Genomic DNA, 17,267 nt, shown 5'->3' on the forward strand with positions numbered 1-17,267 from the left:
TGGTAACTATATACTAAATACCAGCAAGGTCGGGAAAAGCGACTAATCTGACACATCTTTGATCACGGGCCAACAAATCTGACAGGAAGTTTAAATAAATATGTGAAAAAAAGGGGACAAAAAGGATAAGCACAGCGTTTTGACAGCGGGATTAGGACAGGGTAATAACAATTCCAAGAATGGTATCTTAAGTAGGCCCAAAGCCTGAAACAGATCATGACTTCTTACAACGAGCTTCTAGCCATCCCTGACCTAACCCAAATGTAAACATTAACTACTAACGCTGCATAAACCATCCTCTAATTATAAAAATACAAATGCTTCAAGTGTTCGCCAGGACTCACTTTGTTTTCAGTCCTGGTAAAACATTCATCAAACTGTGAACCAACAAGAATAAATACATGTCTAAGACCGGTTTGGTTTCCAGGATTAAAAATTGTACATTAAAGGATTAAATGCATTACAAGGATTCATCAGACTCAGGGAGGGTAGTATACTGGAACAAAGGGTCACAATGTCAAGATGGATGGTGGGAAGTGGAGAAAATGCTGTTTTATGAGGTACAAGACAAGCAGGAGTGCGTATTGAGTATCATTTCTAAATTGGCTTGTTGACAAAAGTTTCACAATGAAATTTAGATATATATAATGTACATATTACATGAATATATATATATATATATATATATATATATATATATATATATATATATATATATATATATATATATATATATATATACACATATATATATATATACATACACACACACACACACACACACACACACACACACACACTGTATTTATTGGTGTATAAGGCTTCATTTCCATGGACGTTTTTACAGCCACTTTTCTGAGCGTTTTTTGCAGCTTAAAAACAGCTCTCCATGTTCTCACATTCGGACTTACGACAGCGTACGTGGAGATACGCCGTCGTAAGTCCACTGTGAATCTGGCCCTATCTTACTCCATGCCGATACTAGCCAACAAAATGTCCGTCTCTGAGGCGGCAACTTTGTCCTCGTTAGCCACCGTGGTGTAAAAACAGCTCAATTTTCCTGTACGGGACGCTATTTGGTTGTCGGTGTTGTGCCCAACCACCAATACATCAAAATCTCCAATTACTTAGGGTTTAAATAAACCGGAAGTGACGTGGTTGGAGTTTCTGATGGGTTGGAGAAATTGACAGAACACCGGCATAGCTGGAGTGTTGGAGCCTAATGATTCTAGGGGCAGCACTAGCTTTGCAAGAGCGTGAAAACTATTTGCTAGAGGTTCTGATGGCAAGTATTATACAATGTTTTATTTGTTTAAAAAACTTCAACTTCAGTGAAGTTGTCTTTTAATAAATACCCCCAAATTACGAGTGCAGCCCAGAGGGGAAAAAAACATTCCTTCCCAATATAGCAATCTTTCCAGCCATAACCATTTCATACGGCTCATAAGCATCGTGACCCCATTCATTCCAAAGGATATCGGTACTGGTGGCTTCCAGTGGTTCCTTGGAGAATGGCTTATCCATAGATATAAATAGGGCCACAGTATGAAGCAGACGTACTTTGTTTTTCTCATTGAGATAGGTTCTCGTTACATTTTTATTTTGATTGGATATTCACAGGAAATGTTACACAGGGTCATTAGTTACTACCTTTGTAAATCCGCCTTATATGAACAGTTATAAGAGTCACCCTAATTTCTTGCTGGGTTATATTATATAATCTTACATTTCAAAATCCAAAACAATAAATTAATATAAAGCACAAAATCCAAATACAACATCCTCTTCAAAGTCATGAACTAAAGAAAAACCAAACGAGACATGTGTATCCAATCAGCCAAGCTGAAGATAAATGATCAAAGAATACCCATGGTTATATAAATAGAGGTCAGATGGATTTTAAACACATTTGTTTCTTGGAAAGCACTGTTTTCAGGTCCCATGATTAGAAAGGTTTTTCTTCTTCAAAACAGATAAATGCACCACATTGCAACAATCTTGGTGGTTAAACATTCCAATGACAGATGTTAAATCTCCTTTTTATTACTAGTCAGCCTAATAAAATAAAACATTAGTTGCCTAAAATCTATCTAAAGCCATTTTTTTGGAATAGGGAAGGGTTATATCCTCTGTCAGGTATATATTGCTGCGTCTCTCTCAGATGCGTCAACAACAAAAGGGCAAATCTTTCAAACGGGACATTTGTTTTGGTAAGAACTGTCTAAAAGAGGATTTCCATTCCCTTGGAGAGATCTCCTATCACTTCCTGTTGTGTCACAAAACAGGAAGTGAAGGAAAATCCCCTCTAAAGAACACAGACTGCCACTGTGCTGCTGCACACCAGATCCTACGCCGCCAGCACAATGCGTTCGACATACAGGGGAAACTCGAAAAATGTTAATATCGTGCAAAAGTTCATTTATTTCACTAATGCAATTTAAAAGGTGAAACTAATATATGAGAGAAGACTCATTACATGCAAAGCAAGATAGTTCAAGCCGTGATTTGTCATAATTGTGATTATGGCTTACAGCTCATGAAAACCCCAAATCCACAATCTCCGAAAATTTGCCTACTATGAAAAGGAGCAATATTCTAGGCTCAAAGGGCCAGATCCACAGCCCCGCAGCGCAACGTAACTTAACAGATTTAAGTTACACTGCCGCAAATTTCCTAAGTTAGGTATCGATCCACAACACACTTATCTGGAAATTTGCGGCGGTGTAACTCAAACTGCGCATGCTTGTGACGCAAATTTCCCGACGTGCTTTGCGCGAAGTGACGTCATTTTTTGATCGGCGCGTAGCGTATTTCCGTACGGCTTACGCAATCGACGTAAAATTTAAAAATTCGACACGGGAAGGACGGCCATACTTTTCACAGCAGTACGCCTGCTGTGTAAAAGTAGGGCTGCTTTACAAAAGTGTAACTAAGCGATGGGAAACTAGCGTAGCGGCGACGTAGCGAACGCGAAAAAGCTTTGAGGATCGACGTAACTCCTCATTAGCATACCCGACGCGTAATTTCGACGATGAATGCCCCCAGCGGCGGTCGCGGTACTGCATCTTAAGATCCGGCAGTGTAAAACTATTACACCTGCCGGATCTTCTGTCTATCTCTTGGAAACTGATTCTGTGGATCAGTTTCAAAGATAGAAACGGAGATATGCAGGCGGAACAGCAGATCTGCCTGCGTATCTCTTTTGAGGATCTGGCAAAAAAGTGTCCCATTCTAATCAGCTAATTAAAGTGGTTGTAAACCCTTAGACGCCTTTCACACTGACACGTTTTTCAGGCGGTTCAGCGCTAAAAATAGCGCTGCTATACCGCCTGAAAAAATCGTGCCCTGCAGGCTTCAACGTGAAAGCCCGAAGGCTTTCACACTGAAGCGGTGCGCTAGCAGGACCGCTCCAAAAGTCCTGCTAGCCGCATCTTTGGAGCGGTATAGGAGCGCTCCTATACCGCTCCTTCCCATAGAAATCAATGGGAAATCGCGGTAATACCGCCCGCAATGCGCCTCTACAGAGGTGAATTGAGGGCGGTATTAACCCTTTTCCGGCCGCTAGCAGGGGGTTAAAACCAGGGCTGTGGAGTCGGTAGATAAATGTTCCGACTCCGACTCCTCAGTTTTATGTACTTCCGACTCCTCTGTATTAATATGCAAATGTATTTTATACATTCCTTGAGGGGAAAAAACGCAACCTACCACAGGACTACTGGCTGGGAAGCCAACAGTCTACTGTATTGCACAGTTTAAGCAAAAGACAAACACAATGAAAACAATCAAGTGACTGGATAGTAGCAGCAGGCATAAACATCAGGAACAGGATCTTTACCAGTTCAAAAATACAAACCACATCATTTGGTTGTTTTAGAACAAAAACAAAGCTTATCTATAATGAACCAAAAACAAAATCTGCAAAACCTAGAAATGGTTTATATTAATCTTGAAATGTAGTTCTAGGCTTAGCAAATGCAAATCAATTCAATGTAGAGTTCTAAGGAAGAGAATTGCCTCTGCCAGATCCTCTTTCATAGAGGCTCTTAAGTCAGACTTTATTATTTTTAGGGCTGAAAATAATCTTTCGACACTGACTTGGGTGGGTGGCATTGCCGTGACTATTCTGGCCACATCAATAACGATCTCTGGATAAACAAGGATGGCTTCTTCAACAGTAAGTTTTGATGAGCGATCATACTTTTCAACTTCTTTTAGTGCTTTATAAAACTCCTGTTGGAATTTTTTTATTTGGACACTTACTGGTTCTCTAACATGCGTTCCCTGTAAAAGCAGAACACAACACTATGGAAAGTATAAGTATTGCAGCTCCTAATTGTGCGTTGCGTGCCATATAGTGAAGCACATGAAAAGCATGCTTCTTGACGGTCACTTAACCTGTTCGTTTTGCGGTTACGTGAGGCACTGCATGCATTGGTCTTTATTCTTACAGTAGAGAAGTAATTAATTAAATAACTTTTGTGAATTGGGACATTTAAACTTGCTTTTTTTTTTTTTTTATTCCAATCTAAATTTAGTAGGAGTCGGAGTCGGAGTCGGTGCATTGTTTGCCGACTCCGACTCCAGGTACCCAAAATTTCCCCCGACTCCGACTCCTCGACTCCGACTCCACAGCCCTGGTTAAAACCACACCGATAGCGACCGAATATCGCGGTAAATACGACGGTGTATCGGCGCTAAAAATCACGCCGCTATACCGTCACCGCACCTCCACTGCCCCATGTGAAAGGGGCCTTACAGACCACTTTAACCTACAGGTAAGCCTAGATTAAGGCTTACCTGTAGGTCCAAGAAATATCTCCTTAACCTTCTATTCCTATCTCATATATTAGTTTCACCTTTTAAGTTAAGTTGATAAAGGCATAAATGGAAACGTGCTTCATAAAAGCGCCCAACAGGGTGTAGGCAGGCGGTTCGTCCTGTCCCATCATGTTTTACAGTCAGCCCTGCTTCAGTCGAACGCAGCGAGGCAACAGCTGATCGTATCTCGATTCATTCAGCGCTGGGCGAACAATCAAGGTGTGGCATGGGAAAAGCTATGTTTTGCCAACACAGAATATGAAAAGGCAAAGTCAAAGGATGACCTGGTTCACAGAGAATATTTCCTTTGTTATAACTTGTTTGATGGGAGAAAATAGCTACTTTGACAACAGGCTGAGACAATTGTGGATGACCTAATTCCTCGCAGTGGATTTAAGTGCACCTGCTGCTTCCAGTGCACGGCCTACACCCTCGAGGAAGTCGTGTGCGAGCTGTGTACCTTGTAAATGTACAGGAGATTGCACATAAGGGGAGAAAGGGGTCAAATATAATTTTCATTTTATATCAAATGGCCAGCATTAGGTGGGTAACAGGTCAATGGTACTTGCGCTCAGACAACGTGCTGGTAAGCTCACATGCTGCAAAGAAGTTGTACATACAAAGATCTTACTTTTTAGGGGTATAAACTGTCATAGATATGGATATTCTGAAGCAGTATCAAGCTGTAGGCCTCAATGGTGAACTATGGTTCCCTGGTACTGTATACACACTAGAGCTTCCATTTCAATGTACAGTACACCAGTAAAGTCAAACTCCAGTGACCGTTACCAGGATAGGAAGGAACACACAGCAAATGTCTAACCCCATTCCCACACCAATAAATTTGTTTTTGTTCAGTTCTATGTTCCAGTTGAGAGGCTTTCACATAATCTTCTGTCCCAACAGGAAGTGAGGGGAAATCTCCCCAACAGGCACAAAAAAAAAGCAATAAAAAAAAATAGAGAGACTTTTAACCTTCTCATTATATCCAAATTAACAGAGCCAGTCTACAGCTCTGACCCACAAAATTGGAGAACTTTTTTCTTTGTATATGAAGCAAATTATGGACATTTTGCTAACCAATGATTTTTACAGACTCAAACTGTCTTAAAAGTAGAAGTTCAACCTAAAAATTACTCTAAACCTACTGGCAGCCACATTCTAAAACAAATCTATCTAATCCTGTAAAGCAAAAATCCTTATACATGCCTTTTCTGCAGCTGCTAGGGTCCGGTCCCACGCTGAGCTGTCAATGGCGGCTTCCACGTGTAGGCATCTGCAGGAGAGGCAGCAGACAACGGAAGCCCCATAGTACATAGTAAGTACAGGCGGTCCCCGGGTTACAAACAAGATCGGGTCTGTAGGTTTGTTCTTAAAGCGGGAGTTCACCCAAAAATCAACTTTCTGCAGTTAGATCCAGCATACTGCTGACATATGCAGTATGCTGGTACTTATCGTTTTAGCAGTATTTCTTCTATGGCTCCGAGCGGGGATTACTTCCTGGTATAGGCGTTCCCGAAGGCAAGCAAGTTGATTGACAGCCTTCGATGGCGCGTCGCGGCTTCCGAAAATACACACGAGTGACACTCAGCAATTTACAACGCCTGCGCAGTCAGGTCTACACGGCAGGCGCAGGCGCCGTAAGCAGCCAAGTGTCACCTCGGCTGTTTTCGGAAGCCGTGACGCGCTATCGAAGGCCGTCAATCAACTTGCTTGCCTTCGGGAACGCCCATTCCCCTGCAGGATTCCCCGCTCGGAGCCATAGAAGAAATACTGCTAAAACGATAAGTACCAAAAAAAAAAAGACCAGCATACTGCAGATGTCAGCAGTATGCTGGATCTAACTGCAGAAAGTTGATTTTTGGGTGAACTCCCGCTTTAAGTTGAATCTGTTTGTAAGTCGGAACAGGTATTTTTTTTACTTGTAGCTCCAGCCAAAAAAACTATTTTTAAGCTTTTTGAATAGCATAGGGGAGGGTTATCACCCCTGTAACATTTGTTTTACTGTCTGTTTCCCTGTTCAGAAGACTTCACCTCACTTTCTGTTCCTATGACAATGGGGTTTTGAACATTTTGGGTTGTTGTGGAAACAAGGATTGGTGATAAAGCACCTTTTTCCCATAATAACTGTTACAGGAGAGAATTTCCCTTCCTAGGAACAGATTTCCTCTCACTTCCTGTTGCCTTCCTCCATTTGTAAGTAGGAGTCGTTTGGAAGTCAAATGTTTGTAACTCTGGGACCACCTGTATATGGGTGACATCAGTGCCCAGCCGTTGTTGGCCGTCTCTTCTATACATCATCCACCGCTGGAGACCGGACCAGATCGGCTGCAGAAAAGGTATGCATAGCGATTTTTGCTTTACAGGGTTAGATGGATTCGTTTTACAGTTAGTTTTAGACTGAACTTTAATGATATGCTAGGTTCTATCTAGGTGAGGTTTGAATTTCAAACACCATGGCTGCCTGCACAAGGTCCGCTAATACATATCAATTGCATCACCTGTGATAAACCCGACAAATATTAATAACCAGCATTTACAAAAATATCCAATATTATGACATGGCCTTCATCGTCAAAGGATGACCTGGTTCGCAGAGCATATTTCCTTTGTTATAACCTGGTAACAAAATGTTCCCCTTAAAATGCTACAAGTGTCTCATAGTAACAAGTGTAGTAGAAATATAATACAGGTTTAAAAACATTGAAGATGGAGCAGCAAATGTTTGTGTGCAGAGTAAGGTAGGTAATAAGTTGGTTCACCTGTCTCTCCCCAAAGTGTGTCATTCTCATTGATGTCTATTGGGGAACCTTTCTCGTTGTTCAAGAGACATCTCACCACCTGGAAAGGAGAAAAGGAGAGTCAAGCAAACGGGTGTCTATGGACAATGTGTATGCTAAATTTACCTGAACTTGCAAGAATTAAACGTCTCCTATAGATATATTTTTCAATTTTTTAATTAAATGAATCACTGTCTGAGTCTTCTTTAAGAGGAGTTCCCTTCACTTTCTATCCCAGTGACCACATAAGAGGAAATCTCCTTAACTGAGCAACAAACAGCAGTTAAAACTCTCCAGTGATTTAATGGCCCATTCACATCTGTCCACTTTGGTGTGTTGCATTAACGTGTATTGCGTTACGGCCACTTTAATGTAAATAAATGGAGTAGGGCTGTTACTGATCAAAATTTTTCTGTTCGATTAATCGTTTATTTTTTAATCGATTAATCGACTAATTTCGATTAATTATAACGCACAGGTACTTTTAGCTGATCTGCTTGGAGATAAAATCGATGTAGCTACATAAACTGTAAAAATGGTGCGAGTAATACCAAACGGTACCAAAAGCAGTCATAAAAACATGTAGCCAAGTATGATACTGGTATAAAAATGTGTACAACAATTCCACTGCTGAATCCAGAAGAGGAGAGGTTAACATCAGTCCGTCGGCATGTAGATGTCCCATGAAGGCAACCATAACAACTCCCAGTGGATGGCTGTAGAATCCCAGGTTGATAGAGGGAAGTGTAACAGCCCTTGTGTGTGGCAGATATGAAGGTCCCGCCGGCATGCAGATATGAAGGCACATCAAAGGAGCCCTTCAGATGGACACGGCAAGCCCCGCCGGTGTCCGTGACGTCACCGGATCTCCGACGGAACTCCCTGAAGGCCCAGAAGCCGGCGGAGAGGTGAGTACCAATCAAAAGAATTTTAATCGATCAAAAAGATTTTGATCGATCAACAAAAATTAAAGATTAATCGATTTATTAAAAGTTAATTTGCACAGCCCTAAAATAGAGCAATGAATATAAAAACAAAAGTGAATTAAAAATGATAAAAAAAAAAAATTGTTTCTATGAATAACCTGCAATTATTGATGTCCACATAGGCAGAAAATGTTGCTCATTATTATAAATGAAAAAAACGTAGGTTCCTGGCTGTGCCATGCTCATCTCCTTGCAAGTCCACTAGACAATGATTGTATGATCTTGAGTATAGATATAGATATAGATAGTTATAGATATAGTAAAATAATTCCTATATGACCTATGTCCTCTCTAATCCCTGTCATCCTTAGTAAAAGTAGCATATTGCGAGAAATTCACATAAAATCCTGTAAATAGATATTCCAGTTAGCTATTCCCTTGTATTTTTTTCATGCTAGATCATTTAGGAATAAGAGGGCATATGTCATATAGGTATTATTTTGCAATATACCTGTATGTATAAATATGAATTTTACTTGAATATGCATCATTATCATGTAAAATTGTTTCGGACTTTGATATACATTAATATTAAGAATATACATATACGTATATGAACCAATAAGCTTTTTTTATCTACCAATATTTATTTACAACCTCATGCTTCAAATTAAAGTCCCATTTCTTTCTCCCCTTGTTCATATTGATAGGGATGGAGGCCAATGAGGCCACTGTTTCATATAAAGTCCCAAACCTTTCCTCTTGTGAGCAGTAATGACTAGGCCTCACTTAGCAACATCCCGTAAGTATTCTAATCAGGCTTTTATCTCCAAACACCCCTTATCTGCTTAAAGGGGTTGTAAAGGTACAATTTTTTTTCCTGAATAGCTTCCTTTACCCTACTACAGTCCTCCTTCACTTACCTCATCCTTCCATTTTGCTTTTAAATGTCCTTATTTCTTCTGAGAAATCCTCACTTTCTGGTCTTCTGTCTGTAACTCCACACAGTAATGCAAGGCTTTCTCCCTGGTGTGGAGTGTCGTGCTCGTCCCCTGCTTGGAATACAGGAGAGTCAGGACGCTCTCTACGTTGCAGATAGAGAAAGGAGCTGTGTATTAGTGGGCGTCCTGACTCTCCGGTAGTCCAAGGGAGGGGGCGAGCACGACACTCCACACCAGGGAGAAAGCCTTGCATTACTGTGTGGAGTTACAGACAGAACAGGAAGTGAGGATTTCTCATAAGAAAAAGCAAAATGGAAGGATGAGGTAAGTGAGGGAGGACTGCACTAAGGTAAAGGAAGCTATTTAGGAAAAATAAAATTCTACCTTTAGAACCCCTTTAAGTATTTTTTTTTTGTAAAGGTGAACTAACCCCTTCATATTTATATGTGTATGGTAACATTGTATGGTAACCTATACAATGAGTAAGCAGTTCTCAGTCACCATCTCCTCCTCTGCCATCTGCTCAATTCCCAGCTGTACAGTGCTGGGTAATGTTATGGGAACTATGCATAACTACATGAAATCACAATTATGTTAACTTTCAAGCATGAAAATATGAAGGCCAAGGAAGGGTCGACACTCTGGACAGGAACAGCTGCAACCAGTCACAATTAATGTGGGAAAACATGACATTTCTTAAATGTTTTAAGTTGTAATATTTTGCCTGACATTACAGCGCTTTGCACAAGCATTGCATCAAGGCCCCATGCAAACACAATAGGATCATCAATGAAATGTAAAGAGAAGTAAAAAGAAATGCTACAGGCATTCCAAAACCATTCAGAGCTGAGTGAGGTATCTGTACCTACGTTTCCAACTCTGCCCACCTCCTATGGCTATTACATTATAATTTTAGTACTACTAATATTTATTTTATTTTGTGTTTTATTTTACATTACAGAGAATGCTGCTGAAGCAGTGGGACTCCTGTAAGCAGAATTCACTCGTTGCTGAATCAGCATTTAGTGAAGCCAGGGCCGATCCGCCCTATAGGCTCACTATGCAAGCCGCTTAGGGCCCCACAAATTACTAGAGGCCCCACCTGGTGAGAAGTCATTTTCGCCCACTCACCCCGCTTCTCAACTCGCTGGCTGCATGGGAGAAGAGGTAAGAAGTCAGCACCCCCTGCTTCTCAATTTAATGTAAGATGTAATTTCCGACAGCAGAACACCCCCTACCCCCGCTTCTCAACTTTCTTTAATGTGACATGTCACTGTCGTCAGCGCCCCCCGCTTCTCATTTTTAATGTGCCATGTAATTTTGCATAGGGCCCCAGGGAGGTCAGGATCTGCACTGAGTGAAGCAACCATTGAAGAAAAACCTTTGGACTTCTACGATAACTTAACACTCAAAATAACTGTTCTCCAGGATACTGTCCATAAATGTCCCACCGCCTGCACTTGTTAGGACAGGTGTCACTTTATAGCAAGCATTTTTGTCACACAGCCCATGCTGAATTCTTCACGTACTCCTGTAAAAACAGACCGCATCGAGACACTTGACAGCAACTGGACCCTGCAAGAGTCTACACAAAGACAAATTATGGATGGTCATGACTCTCTGGCTAGCCATACATCCACTGATTTCTTCTGCTCGGCCCGCGGGCTGAACAAGAGCATGGGAATGTATAGGCCATACCAATTCTTACCTAATAAATAATAAGACCAAACCAAGACCATCAAAGATGGTGATAAATTGGCCGCGGCACCTTTATTGGTATAAATATCTATATAATACAAACATTGTAATATAAATTAAAATCTTATCTTTATTAAATTCCATAAATAAATAAATATTTAAAAAACTTAAATTATTTCAAATCTTTCCAAATCTCACTCAGTCTTAGGACTCGAGCGAGTACCATAAATAAAATATTTAAACAAAGTCCCCCCTTGATTCAAGGGTGACAAACCACATACAAGGTGCTGCGACAGGGTGGGAGGGATGGGGAGCTCTTCAACCTATAAGGTAAAGTGACCTGATACCTGCCCTTACAGGGGGGTTTATATACCCCTCCCTGCACGTGTATGAGGCATGCAGTACACGTGATATTCCCGCTCAAAAAACACCTGCTTCCCGCTCAAATACACGTGATCTTCCCACCCAAAACCACATCCACTGCATATGCCTCAAAATTACCTCAGCTATTACCCTTCAGTATTTACTATTGGGATGGCCACAATCCCATGCTGTTGGCACTAATAATGCCCCCTTGCTCAATCTAGTAGGTTCCCCCCATCTACATTAAAGCATGGAAGGAGGAATCTTGACTACCGACTATTATATTCTAGCAACTGCAGCACCCAGTTTGTCAAGCCAGGTAATACCAATAGTGGGCCCCACGGCTCAAATTTCAGCTGATTTTGCAGGAATTAGAGACATATATGGTCAGCTTTAGACAGAAAACAACGACATGTATCTACTGTACTGAGTCAAATTATAACCTAAAAGAAAAACAATCTGTCCTAAAATCTGAATGTTTTACTCAAATGGAAATCCATCTCCAAAATTGTGTTTGATATATTTGATATGCTTGGAGATCCAATTATACCATCTTCTTTCAATGTGTTCTTTCATTAAAATCACCCTTCTCTTTGCTTCTCTAAATAGTTTATAAAAGTGTTTCTTTAATCTGACCTAAAGCTTGCACAATCCACCAAGATCTTCAAAACAAGAGGCAGGCGTGCCCCCGTGAAGCCTATAATACAGTGTAGATGGCAGCATTATGACAATCATATTGTTATAATTAAAGGCCCTATAATTTCAGCATGACCACAGGACACAGAGTACATGGATTACAGAGCTGTCAGGCTGTAGAAACGTAAAGCCCTCTGAAAACAGAAAAGGCTGCTCAGTAAAAAGTAAAGAGAAACATGCTCTAACTTCTAGCAAGTAATCAGCAACGCTGGTCATGCTGCTTTACCAAGGGTAGCCGATTGTTTGCTACATGATAAGCTTGCCATAAATGAGAAGATATCTCCACAAGGACAAGGCCTGGAAAAACATTTTATAGTGGGATCCACTGCTAAACTTGTGCAATGAACTGAAACAATGCATGCATAGTAACTAATCTCAAGAACATAAACATGTTCTGTGTCTATCTATACACTCATACCAATCAGCCATAACATGCCCACCCCCCTAATATTGAGTAGGTCCAACCTTTGCTGCCAAAACAGCCCTGACCAGTCAAGGCATGGACTCCACTAGACCTCTGAAGGTATGCTGCGGTATTTGGCACCAAGGCGTTAGTAGCAGATTCTTTAAGTCCAGTAAGTTACAAGGTGGGACCCCCATGGATCGGACTTCCCATAGTGCATCCTGGTACCATCTCCTCCCCAGGTAAGCAACGCACATGCACCGAGCCATCCACATGATGTAAAAGAAAAAAATGATTCATCGGACCAGGCCACCCTTTTCCTTTGATGCAAAGTCTAGTTGTGATGCTTACAATTTACGGTAGGTGCTTTTGGCTGTGGACACGGGTCAATATGGGCACACTGACTGGTCTGCGGCTACACAGATCCATACACATCAAACTGCGATACAGTGTTCTGACACCTTTCTAACAGAACCAGCATTGTAGCAAAACTAAAGTTAAAACCTGCCTTTCCTCCAATGGTCTTGCCCCTTCGCTAGCATTGGCATCTTCTCCTGTGTGCTGGTCTTCGGTCGTCTTCATCACCCTGCATGGGCTGATGTGCTCCACAAACATGCACAAGAGGCTGTCCTTCACAGAGACCAGTCCAACGATGTAAGCTGAACTGCGCATGTGCAGCTCAGTTTACATTGCCAGAGAAGACCATGAGCAGGCAGGCTTTTGAGGTATTGGCTCTTCTGCAATAAATGCCTACCTGCTTACTGTTTGTTGTATTGGAACGTCAGTTCCTCTTTAACAGTTTCGGAAGTTTGAGCTACAGTAGCGCTTAGTATTGAATTGGACTACACTGGCCAGGCCTTTGCTCCCCATGCACATCAACGAGCCAAGGCCACCCATGACCCTGGTTTTCCTTCCTTGGACCACTTAATAGGTCCTGACCACTGCAGACCTGGAACATCCCACACGAGCTGCAGTTTTGGAGTTCAGGTAAATATGCAAAGCTACATATAGTAAAGTGAAATGTGGAAAAAACACTAAACAGTATACACCCAACTGGGTGTGATAGTAAAGCAAATTATAATCAGTCCACACGTGAAATGATGATCAAGTCAGTACACCGCTCCCCATATTCCCCCCCTTTCTTATTAAACTGTGATCACTTATCCTGTATGTCGGTTTTTATTAATTAAAACCTACCCTTTAAACCATCGGAGCCCCTATTTTTTCTTTATTTTCATGTTTTGTGGATGAAAGCTTTTTGAGTCTCTCCAGTTGGTCCCCATCACCCTTGAAAGGGGTCTTACTTACAAGAATGGAGATGTCTTGTAGATTCCTATCGATGTCCTAGGCACTCATATGGTTGGATATTAGCACTGGATAAACCTTCAGCTGAGGAATATTGGGTCCATTGTTTTTTTTTCCCCCCTGGTTGACACCATCCGGATACCAGTGAGGCATACTCTATACTCTTCTGGATTTCCGCTTACAGTTTGGTCCATTAGCCAGTTGGGATATCGCATGCTCGATCGATCATCGGGTCCAACAGTTCTGGTAAGCGTATTTTATCCATACCTTTGGCTTGAAGAATTGTCGCTGGAATGGTCCATTTAATCTTATGACATCTCTACTGTGTTATGTACATCCACTTATGATGGACATTTTCATTACATTGGATTTTTTGTGTGACTTGATCATCATTTCACATGTGGACTTCTTATTTTACTATATGTAGGGCTGCATATTTACCTGCACTCGAATTTGTGTCACATTCCTATGCAGCTGCTCCCCCTTTTTTCTTCTTTTTGGTTTGCTTGTGTTTTTTTTTGGGATAGCGCAATCATTCACATTTGTAGCTTTGGAGTTGCTCTAACAAAATCGTCTAGCCATTACAATTTGGCCCTTGTCAAAGTAGTTTTTCTGCTTGCCCAATTTTTCTGCTTTCAACACATCAACTTCAGGGGCAACATATTCACTTGCTGCCTACTTTAATCCCACTAATTTTCATATGCCATTGTAATGAAATAATGAATGTTATTCACTTTGCCTGTCAGTAGTCGCTACGTTATGGCTGATCGGTGTATGTAAATCCTCTTGTGCCTGCTTCTTTAATTTGGTTGCAGAATGAATTACTGAATTGGCTTTATATAGCTATAGCCAGGGCTCAAGTCCTGCGGGAACGCGTGGGAACGGAGTTCCTGCACTTTTTTCACAGCAGGAACGCAGTTCCCTTTGCAGGACTAGAGCAGCCGAGAGCAGCCGAGCCGCCCGAGCCAATCCTTCACTAAGCGGCGATGCCCAGCTCGAGTCACTATCAGGGGCAGGCGAACCTTAGTAATCCTTTATGTTACTGGCCGCTTCCTGTATATGGATTCATCGGGTAGTGTGCGGGTATTCCGTCACTTCCTCCATGCCGCAATGTCTCCTGGGAGCTTTTGTCATTGTTCCCAGGAGACTTTGCGGAGGTCTGCCGCGAGTTATGGCGGGGGTTTATAAAGAACTTGCTTAAAAAAAAAAAAAAAACATGCGGTTTAGTAATTATGCATATGAGGGTATAATTTTTTTTTGGTCGGGGAGTGGATCTTGGGTGGGAGTTCCCACACTTTTTTCCCTAGGACTTGACCGCTGGCTATAGCCATACAAATATGTATTATAGAATGTTATTAGCTGTGAACAATAAGAGGTTTGGGTGCCTTCTACTGGAACTCCAAATCACAATGCTTCATGCAGTATGGATTTCTGTGTCTGGACACTAACTTTTCAAAACAACCGCACATATTTACTATTACTATCTGGCAGACCGGGCACAGTAGTTTACCTAATTAGCAAAATTCTGCATGTCTCTATATGTGCTTTGTACTTGTGTGGGACGATGGGGGTGAACCCCTATTGTAATGTGTTCAATATGCCTGCATACCGCACACCTGGGAATCAGAGGAACATATATTCTGCTAGTAAGACTTTTATTCTTAACCACCGTATCCTAATGATTTTGCTAAGCTTGATTAGCTGGTAAAGCCGAGATTAAGTTGGAACTTTGGGAGCATTGTATTCCATTTTACTGCATCACACAGCATATCAAATGATACGACAGTCAATTCTGAGAACCCAACTGCCAGCTTCATAAAAGTCATGTCTCCGGTTTCCAACTCCATTGTGAAACAAGACCTTCTGGTTAATGGCTGTCCAAGGCAGTGTGAAAGAAAAAGCCGTTTGATAATTGTTGTGTATTAACTGCATTTAGCCTCCTGCGTGTGCTCTGTAAAAAAAAAAAAAGAGAGCGGAATAGGAGCACCAAATCCTTAAAGTGACCCTGTCATTCCAAAGGACACTTTTACCCAAAAGGCCAACTGTAAAAGAAGCATTAACCAACACATTAAAACTGCTTTTAAAAAAAATATTTTTACGGAGATGAATAGGAAGCCTACCATGGGTGGCCTCCCTTTGAATATACTAACCGCCAGGTGGCCTCTTGACTTCAAAAACTTGAGTCACTGACTCGGAACAACAATACAAGTGAAGTCAGAACATCAGATCTGAAGGTTGGCTTTGGTTAAGTGGTTCAAAATACTGAAGCAGTGAATCGCATGACAGTCAGGCAACTGACAATATCCCAGGGAGGGTTAGCAATGGCAGCCCCTACATTTTTCCTTGTATAGGTTCTATTTTAATGGTACCTTTCTTCTTCTGAGTGAACGGAAAATGGAATCTAATTACGGTAGTTGGAATGGGCAAAAAAACATCTGACTGGCTGCTGGGAAAAGTAGTTCTACTTTATTATCCTTAAAGGGTCACTAAAGGAATTTTTTTTTTGCTGAAATGACTGTTTAAAGGATATAGAGACATAATAGTTAACTGATTCCTTTTAAAAATTATTAAAAATAGATAAAAACAAATCATAATGTACCTACAGTTCAGTTTCGTTTTTGCTGTTGTTTCCTGGTTCTCTGATGTACAGAGCCAGAGAGCCAATAGAGGGCAGGGAAGGTTTTGCAAAACGAAACAGGATTGGTGCTAAAGGGGTTTTAGACACACCTCCTTGATTAGTCACCACAGTGAGAAATCTCCCAGTACTGTGGTGATCAGGAAACAGACAACCAGGAAGTGTCCAGAACAGAGGAGAATTACAGCAACATCAAAGCAAAAATGAACAATGAGGACATGAAACCAGGACTGCAGTAAAGTAAAGGAAGCTATTTAGCAAAAAAAAAAAAATTCCTTTAGTGACCCTTTAAGCTCATTTTATAAAATATTCCAGGACTCTGCCCACTGTACTGTAAAACGGAGGACACCCCCTTGGAGTTCTGTGATGTGTACTAATACAGGGTCACAAAACACAAAGGACTTTTCTAAGATTACAAATCATACTGTATAACTTCTACTATGCTTTTCTTAAGTCATCCACATAAAGAATTGATATTGGACTGGGTCAGCAGTAATTTGTTTCATACCTCTGTGTGTCCCATACTGGCCGCCGCTGTCAGAGACTGTTGGAGGGCATGGCTTCGCCTTACATAATTTGGTTGTTGGTTGGGAGATGTCCAGTCACAATTCAATAAAAACTTGAGGATGCTGCAGTGTCCCCTCAGAGCACTGTGTACCAAGGCACTCTGTCCTTTCTTGTCTATGTGGTCCACCTGCAAAA

The 17,267-nt window shown here is 41.3% G+C and overlaps 1 protein-coding gene across 2 annotated transcripts in view; it reads right to left on the reverse strand.

Annotated features, from left to right (window-relative positions):
- TANC1 (tetratricopeptide repeat, ankyrin repeat and coiled-coil containing 1) overlaps nucleotides 1–17,267 on the reverse strand; it is a 330,651-nt gene that overhangs the window by 28,683 nt on the left and 284,701 nt on the right. For both annotated transcript variants that reach the window (XM_040357904.1, XM_040357906.1), the window contains 2 exons: nucleotides 17,074–17,259; nucleotides 7,581–7,659 (listed from right to left, as the gene is read on the reverse strand). In XM_040357904.1, coding sequence (XP_040213838.1) covers nucleotides 7,581–7,659; nucleotides 17,074–17,259 — 265 coding nt within the window. The remainder of the gene's footprint in view (nucleotides 1–7,580; nucleotides 7,660–17,073; nucleotides 17,260–17,267) is intronic.

The sequence above is a fragment of the Rana temporaria genome, chromosome 6 (genome assembly GCF_905171775.1).
Source record: "Rana temporaria chromosome 6, aRanTem1.1, whole genome shotgun sequence".
Lineage (NCBI taxonomy): Eukaryota > Metazoa > Chordata > Amphibia > Anura > Ranidae > Rana > Rana temporaria.